The 8,867-nt window shown below is 44.0% G+C and overlaps 2 protein-coding genes across 2 annotated transcripts; one reads left to right on the top strand and one right to left on the bottom strand.

Annotated features, from left to right (window-relative positions):
- The first annotated feature begins 342 nt into the window (after window positions 1–342).
- Window positions 343–1,840, top strand: LOC142473868 (histone H1-like). Its single transcript, XM_075580811.1, has one exon. It carries the CDS (start codon window positions 377–379, stop codon window positions 1,031–1,033), a length of 657 nt encoding a protein of 218 aa, XP_075436926.1. The 5' UTR covers window positions 343–376; the 3' UTR covers window positions 1,034–1,840.
- LOC142473869 (histone H3) lies at window positions 1,580–2,209 on the bottom strand. Its single transcript, XM_075580812.1, has one exon. It carries the CDS (start codon window positions 2,183–2,185, stop codon window positions 1,775–1,777), a length of 411 nt encoding a protein of 136 aa, XP_075436927.1. The 5' UTR covers window positions 2,186–2,209; the 3' UTR covers window positions 1,580–1,774.
- Between the last annotated feature and the right edge of the window lie 6,658 nt (window positions 2,210–8,867).

Genomic DNA, 8,867 nt, shown 5'->3' on the forward strand with positions numbered 1-8,867 from the left:
CAAATCCCGGGCTACAGAGCCGAACTTTCACCCATTATTCCTAATTGTGTTTGTACTTTCCCAGCAGAAAAATGATACAGCAGTGAAGAGAATATAATTCCTTATAAATTGCATGCAAGAAGGGGGGATGTGAGTAATAATTAGGGGATAAAATGCCCTTTTCTTGCAGCCTCAGAAACACAAAGTCAGAGCAGTGTTTGTGATCCGGGAGGATGAGAGTCAGGGCGGGGCTTAGTGATTATACCCAATGAGAAAGAAGCTCACTCCGATAACTAACCAATCACAGAGCAGCAGGCTCTCTATATAAGTCCCGGCAGGTCCCCGCCCCCAGTATAACTTTCTGTCAGTGTGTTGGGATATTTTACCTGCAGCTGCAATGGCCGAGACCGCTCCTGCTCCTCCTCCTCCAGCTGAAAGCGCCGCCAAGAAGAAGCAGCCGAAGAAAGCGGCCGGAGCCTCGAAAAGCCGCCCAGCAAAGTCCGGTCCCAGCGTGTCCGATCTGATAGTGAGAGCTGTGTCCGCCTCTAAGGAGCGCAGCGGGGTCTCCCTGTCCGCTCTGAAGAAGGCTCTGGCTGCAGGAGGCTACGATGTGGAGAAGAATAACAGCCGCCTGAAGCTGGCTCTCAAGGGCTTGGTGAGCAAGGAAACCCTGATCCAGCTGAAAGGGAGCGGAGCCTCCGGATCGTTCAAGCTGAATAAGAAGCAGCTGGAGAGCAAGGAGAAGGCGGCCAAGAAAAAGGATGTGGGGAAACCCAAGAAGCCAGTGGCAAAGAAACCCGCCAAGTCCCCCAAGAAACCCAAAAAGGCTCCGGCGGGAGTGAAGAAAAGCCCCAAAAAGGTCAAGAAACCGGCGGCCGCCAAGAAGCCAGCAAAAAGCCCGAAGAAGTCTAAAGCTGCCAAGCCCAGGAAGGCTGTGAAGAGCCCGGCGGCTAAAAAGGCTGTGAAGACAAAAGCTGCTAAGAGTCCAGCTAAGGCCAAGGCAGCCAAACCCAAAGCAGCAAAGCCCAAGAGGGCGGCAGCTCCTAAGAAGTGAGACCGACAACTTCAGCCTCTTACAAACACAAAGGCTCTTTTAAGAGCCACCACAACCCCACTTAGAGAGCTGTGCACATAATGTGTAACTGGGAATGTTTCTCCAACTTATCCCATGCAGGGGTTTGTGTTACACTGCCAGAGCATAAGTGTATATGAATTGATACTGCGAGCACTGTAAGGTGCATGTGTAAGTTTGTAGTCCCTAACCTATTGCACGAATAAATGTTTCTCAGACAAACTGACATATTAGGTGACATTATGGTTTTGTTTGTGTCTACATAATATTCACATACACGGTTTATATAAAATTAAAAAAAGTGTAGTTTACATCAGAAAAACGTATTTATCACCATGTTATTAAAAAAAAGTGTTTACATCACATTGAAAGCATCAAGCACATGCTATTCCATAACACTTCAGTTTGATCACCAGTGGCACATGGGAGGGGGACATTTACAGGTTTGTCTTTACGTGCACCCATATACAGCATGAAATGGTGACTATGCATGCAAGTCTATATATCACATGACAAAGAATACACAAATATTGAAGGTGCGTTTATCTATATTGTCACACATCAAGTACATATGTTGGTACAAGGATAACACACTTCTTTCATTCTCTATATTGAGATCAGTATCCGTGTGTTAATATTGATCAGGCCATTTCATTGAAAATGTGGTGGCTCTTAAAAGAGCCTTTGTTTTTCGGGTGTAAACGAAGTCAGGGTGCAGCCGGCCTAAGCTCTCTCCCCTCTGATCCTGCGGGCCAGCTGGATGTCCTTAGGCATGATGGTGACCCTCTTGGCGTGGATAGCGCACAGGTTGGTGTCCTCGAAGAGCCCCACCAGATAAGCCTCGCTGGCCTCCTGCAGAGCCATGACAGCCGAGCTCTGGAAGCGCAGGTCAGTCTTGAAGTCCTGGGCGATCTCCCGGACCAGGCGCTGGAAGGGCAGCTTGCGGATGAGCAGCTCGGTGGACTTCTGGTAGCGGCGGATCTCCCTGAGAGCCACAGTACCGGGCCGGTAGCGGTGAGGCTTCTTCACTCCGCCGGTGGCCGGAGCGCTCTTTCTGGCAGCCTTGGTCGCTAGCTGCTTACGGGGAGCCTTCCCTCCGGTGGATTTCCGGGCGGTCTGCTTGGTCCGGGCCATCCTGTGCTGCTGTGTCAGTGCGCGTCTCCGGTCAGGAACTAATAAAGAAAAAAAACGCTGCAGCTGCGTAGTTATGGACTGCAGATCGCTGTGATTGGCTGCTTTGGTCCCGCCCTTCGCTCTGATTGGTTCTGTGAAAGCCGTTGCGATGTTCAAAAATCCCGCCTCAGACCGATATCGTCCTAATAAAGTTATTATATATTTAGTGCTTGTAAGTGGGACAATTAAAAAGATTTAATGTGATAACATTAGTGTTTGCACAGATACAGCACAGAGCTCTCTGACATGGAACATGTACTTATACCAAGTATTCAAATGATCTTTAATCGGTGAAATGTAATATGAGGGGTTTTCTTTCCCAGATCATTGCTTCAATGGGACTTTCTTGGTTCCTCTTCTTCTAATGTTCACATTGTGTTATTATTATAAACCCGAACACAGAGACACAAAGAGGCGGAACCGCGCGGCTCGTTTCCTTAATGCCTGCAGTTCCCAGAGCACCACACGGTGGCAGTGCTGCGCTATAAATGGGGCTTCCCTCAATGTCTTCTCGCTGTCACTGCTCTGTGTGATCTGATCAGCTCCTAACCGGGCTCTTTGGCTTCCCTCTAATGCTCCAGTCACAGTAGTTTGCTTTTAATTAAAATACCAAGTCTGTATATGTGTATACACAATGTGTTATAGTTTAAGCACAAATTAAATATTCCATAATGTATTATGTATTTTCTAAATAAAGATGAACATCTGATGTTAGAGTAATATAACTAGACTGAACAGGGGCCTGTATTTAAAGATATCTATTAAACTTATCCTCATTCCTTATTTATTGAACTATATTACTGAATATGAAATATTAAAATTACCAATGTAAATAAACACCATCTAATACATTTAAACATAAGCTGAACTATATCAAGACTTGTTTTTTATGTTTCAGATACAATATTAGCATTTAAGCTGACTATTTAATTATGCATTAATTGTTGCTGTGTTTTTGCATCTATTTTCCAATGCTTGTCAAACTATTTCACCATTTAGGCAGATATGGATAAGGATATATTTCCATTGTTTCAATATGTTTTTTTTTTTTTTTTTTTTATTATTAATTAATGTATCTTCTCATACTGTTCATTCTTTTTTAAACTATAGATTTCATATTTATCCTGAATAAGTCAGTTAGTTAATTGTAACTACAAATTGAAGAGCTAGTTTCCCCAAAGCAGCACTCAATATCCCATTCTTAATAAGCCTTCACTTTTAATACTTGTTACACTATTACTATGAACAAACATTACACATGAACCTACCAATCTTTATTTTAAGTGGTGAAGAGAAAAACAGTTGTTTTTTTCCAATAGTTCACCTCCTCTAATTAATATATTATCTATAACGTATCCAATGCTGTTTTTGTTCTTTTATTATTTATAGATAAAATGCATTACATATGTATTGGAATCAATACATTAAATACTCTAATTTCTTGGAGACCATAGTTTTGCCCCACAGAAATAAGTAAAATAAAATTAATACATTGTTTGTGACAACCTCAGTGAATGAAATCTAACAAATAATAATAGTATTATTATTATTATTATTATTATTATTATTATTATTATTATTATTATTATTATTATTATTATTATTATTATGTGCCTAAACCAACATGGTGATTACTTTTACCTAAACAGGTGCTCAAGCGACCAAGTTAATAACACTAGTGTGATCATTTTCTATGCAAATAACTACTTAGTCAAATGTGTCACAATCTCCACTAACCAATCCTACTAAGTAACTATCTCCTATACAATTGCTATCATTAGCTACTCTTACAAACTAGTGTAACATTGATATATGTTGCAACCAATCTACAATAATAATCTCAGGGGGAAGGTATCTCTCTAAATTGAAAACATTCAGTGTTTGATTCAATGTATCAATCTGCATAAAAACTTTTTGAGAAAGGGACGCAATTCCCGAAACGCGTAAAAGTGTTTATGTTCTTGCTTTGACCACTTAATAAATACATTTTTAATAACTACTGGATGCAGCCCCCTTTTCTCCCTCATTGATTTGGCAGTGCTCCGCCTGTGCCCCCCTTGGGAATACTTTTTTATGTACATTTATGTACGTGAAGCACCCACTACAAGGAAAGAGCTGTGCTGCAAAAGGGGAATCTCACTGAAACGAAGATCATCTTTGGTATGTACTTTTTGGTTCTGTTGGGGCTTGTTTGGGGACTTTATGGCATATATGGAGACCTGAGCTAGCCACACAACGCCATCAGTACACATATACCACTTCATGTACCATTACACATGGTTTATCTGCATTTCCCCAGCACTTATATTTGCTCCTATACCTTGATCACAGAGGTTATTATTATTAGTCTGCATGCACTTTGCCCTGAGTCAGCTGAGACCCGTTTATAGGGATACCATCCCTTAATTCTGCCTATGTTTAAAATATAGTTTATATTTCTAAAACATATGTTAGTATGTCTTAGAATATCTGTAATCTAAACAGCTTTTAGATTGTTTTGTGAAATGTAAATAAAGGGAGAGAACGAAAAGCCTGAAAGCTCCAGCCTCATTGTATTATATGGGGGCTATGCACTAAGCTCAATGGGTTTGCGTTCTGATGTTAAAAAAATGCATGTCCGTTAAAAAGTGAGGCCGGGGGACTCGCCCCCGGAAGCCAGGGTGAATGGCAGCTTAGGGAATTAGCTCCCTTCACACTGGCAAGAATCATATAGCAAAGTGACAATAAAAATCACCATAAAAACCTCCAGAAGGCTGATAAATTTGGCGGAATACCTGGGGATGCCAGCCAAGGCTAAATCAAAGCAAAAAGACCCCTCGGTCAAGACATATTTCAACAAAGCCACACCGTCAGCAGCAGGAGGCTCTGTATCACCCACACGACTATGCAGTCAGAGTCCGACAGCGAGACACTAACCCCACTAGCAGATGACCAGGAACTGGTCAGGAGAAAGGATCTCCGTGAATTCTGCGGGGAAATGAAGACCTTTTTCCGCAAAGAACTCTGGAACCTGCAGAGAGATTTGGACGCGGTGGGTGAAAGGACCGGGACCCTTGAGAAAAAAATGGATACCAACACGAGGGCCATAGTACAAACTAATAAAACGGTATCCCAATTGGCAGAAAAGGTCCGAGAGATAGCAGACAAAACAAGAGGACTCTGAAAACCGAGAACGCAGGAACAATGTCCGCATCAGGGAAATCCCAGAAACTATTACAGTTCACGAGGACTTTGTTCAAAAATGGCTGGAGCATTGGCTCCCAGATAAATCGGAGCAGGATTTACACTTGGACCGCTGCCACCGAGCGCTCCGTTCAAGGCCGCAAGCGGGAGACCCCCCTCGGGACATAATAGTGCGGTTCCACTATTTCCGCATAAAAGATGCTGTCTGCCAGATGGCGAGAGAGGCGAGATCCCTGGAGTTTGAGGGCTTCAGGCTTCAGGTCTTTCAAGACCTGTCGCCAGCTACCCTTGCCAGACGCAGGAGCCTAGGCCCTATAACAAAAGTCCTGCAAGAAAAGGGGACCCGCTACAGGTGGTTGTTCCCATTTGCCCTGCTCGTGGTGAAAAATACCCCATTTGTTTGCCGTCTAGTTTAAGAGACAGCCTAATGTTATTCTATGTTCATTATCTTTATCCCTGCAGCAGATGGTGTGGCTGGGAGCCCGGAGACGCCCGTGGGGATGTGTGCCTCGGGTACCCCTCTGCTTGAGGGTTATGTGGAACCTGACCCAGCCCTGTCCTTGCCAAAGGATACAGGCGAAGCAGAGATTGGCGTATGCAGCACTGCAGGAGGAGGTGAGGCAGTGAGGGCGGCCGATCGACAGGGGTCTCCGGTCGTCCAGCCACAGCTGTTCAACTAAAGCTAAGTCAGGTTTAGTTGAAACTACTTAGAACTGTTTAGAGGTTTTACACTTTTACACTTTTACACTTACACTATCTCACTTCTTACACTTTGTTGACCTGCCGGTGCGAACTACCCTATTAGTTCGTCGGCGCCTCAAAAAAGGTACCTCATGGAGCTAGCCCATGAGGACCGCTCTCCCCTACAGAGGACAGATCTATATAGGCCTGGTAGCACAACCCAGTGGTGCCAGGCAACTGTCCAGTCCGTAGGGCCACAGAGCCGGTACTGGCTCACCCCAGACAAGGCTCTTCCCACTTTGTTTATTTTTCCTGCGTGCTCCCACGCTCCCCCCATACCCTCCCCCTCCAGGCCACCTCGCCATATCGATGCGCAGAACACACATAATAAAATATCACCCACACCTACTCCATTCGGGGTCCTACAGGCCCATTCTGGGACCACCCAGGTCATGCAGATCATGAGGTATCAACAATGTTACACACCAGGAAAATGCATACACATAATACGATTTAAATGGCATTAAATATCATCTCTAACCATGTCAATGGCTTTAACAGCCCCATAAAAAGGAAGGCCGCATTCATAGATTACAAAAGGAAAAAAGCAGACGTGCTCCTCTTGCAGGAAACACACTTCAGTACTAGCAGCTCCCCTAAATATTTAGATAACCATTATAAGCAATTCTACCTAGCGTCTGCCACAGAGAAAAAGAGAGGAGTGGGGATCCTCTTTCATAATAGTGTACCCTTTACAATGCAGACACTCAGGAGGGATAAGGCAGGCAGATTCTTGATTGTTATGGGAATTATCCACGAACAACCGATCACCCTAGCAACGTTGTATGCTCCTGGTGAGCAAAGTCATGACTTTTTCAGAGACTTCTTCCAAAAATTGGCCCAGATAGCCAAAGGCCACATTATCCTGGCTGGTGACTTTAATCTCGCGATGAACCCAAACCTGGATAGGTCGGGCACACCCAGATATGGGCAGCGAAAAGCAGTAGAAGCACTAAAGAAGGGACTTAAGAAAAATCAGCTGACTGATATCTGGAGGGAGTTATATCCCACAGAGAGAAATTACACCTTCTATTTCCATCCCCATGACGCATATAGCAGAATCGACTATTTCTTCATCTCTAGTAGACTGGTCCCCTTGGTCTCCTCTACGAGGATCCATGATATTTCGTGGGCTGACCATGCACCTATAGAGCTACGGTGCACTCATCATATTCGTTCTGATAGGCCTGGTGCGAACTGGAAACTTAATGAATCGCTGGTAAAAATCCCAGATGTTTGCAGAGCAGTAGGCGAGGAAATTAACCAATTCTTTAAGATTAATCATGGTTCAGTAAAATCATACTTTACCCTCTGGGAAGCCCATAAGGCAACCATAAGGGGCACATTAATTGGTATAGCAGCGCGCAGAAAGCGCGAGAGAAACACCAAATTGGTGACGCTCCAAAATAAACTACATGCCCTCACAACAAGGCACAAAAAACGACCTGACCCGCAGATATTAATGGAAATAAAGAACACCAAAATTGAACTAAACCTTCTGCTGACCTCGCAGGCAGACAAATCATTGAGTTGGTCAAAGAGGAAATACTATGAAAAGGCAAACAGTCCAGATACTATGCTAGCGGGCAAATTACAAACCAAACACTCAAATTATAACATACAGGCGATTCGCTTAAAAACTGGAGCCTCTACATCAAATCCGAAAAACATAGTGGAAGAATTCAAATCTTTCTACGAAAATTTATATAATGGAGAGAAAGCGGCACATAGTATCAAAACCACAAGGGCCGTAGAAGATTTTCTGACGAGCGCCAAACTGACGGGGCTAGATGAGGTGGACAGGGGGGTGATGGAAGCGGAGTTCACAATGGACGAACTTACCCAGGTCATAACTGACCTCAAGCCATCTAAGGCCCCAGGCCCTGATGGCTACACAGGGCTCTATTATCAGAAGTTCATTAAGAACCTATCCCCATGGCTGCTCCGAATGTTTAATGCCGTATTGGCGGGAGCCCCGTTCCCGGAGAAGATGCTCCAAGCGTCTATCTCAGTGATTTATAAAGATGGAAAGGATCTGCAAGATTGCAAAAGTTATCGCCCAATCTCCCTCATTAATACTGATATTAAAATATACGCCAAACTAATAGCCAATAGATTGAGTCACATCCTGCCCAGACTTATACATCCAGATCAAGTCGGCTTTATTAAAGGTAGACAAGCTGCGGACAACACCCGACAAATCATTGATCTGCTAGAGATAGCCAATAATAAGAAAATACCAGCTATGATGTTGAGTCTGGATGCAGAAAAAGCTTTTGACAGGATTGACTGGCCTTATTTACGAAAGACGCTTGGGGCGTTTGGCTTTGGGGACAAGGTGAGTGGCGCTGTAATGGCGTTGTACTCTGGCCCCGCTGCTAGGGTCATACACCAGGGATTCCCATCAAATACATTTCAAATTAAAAGCGGTACACGACAGGGGTGCCCATTATCTCCCCTTTTATTTGCCCTGTGTATGGAACCACTAGCAGCGCAGATCCGCAACAACCCGGATATCTCAGGGATCAATATAGACTCGAAATCCCACAAGGTTGCCCTGTATGCTGATGACATCTTATTGATGGTCTCCAGACCCCTTACCTCTCTGCCGAACCTATTTGACCTGTTGGATAAATTTAATAGGATATCTGGATTTAAAATTAACCAAACCAAATCAGAGGCCTTGAATATCAGCCTCCCAAAAGCAACAGAAAAACTA

This window comes from Ascaphus truei (genome assembly GCF_040206685.1).
Source record: "Ascaphus truei isolate aAscTru1 chromosome 12 unlocalized genomic scaffold, aAscTru1.hap1 SUPER_12_unloc_8, whole genome shotgun sequence".
In the NCBI taxonomy this organism is placed as follows: domain Eukaryota; kingdom Metazoa; phylum Chordata; class Amphibia; order Anura; family Ascaphidae; genus Ascaphus; species Ascaphus truei.

Excerpts from the sequence above, each read along its gene's own strand:
- LOC142473868 (XM_075580811.1), top strand. The coding sequence starts at position 377 with ATGGCCGAGACCGCTCCTGCTCCTCCTCCTCCAGCTGAAAGCGCCGCC.
- LOC142473869 (XM_075580812.1), bottom strand. The coding sequence starts at position 2,185 with ATGGCCCGGACCAAGCAGACCGCCCGGAAATCCACCGGAGGGAAGGCT.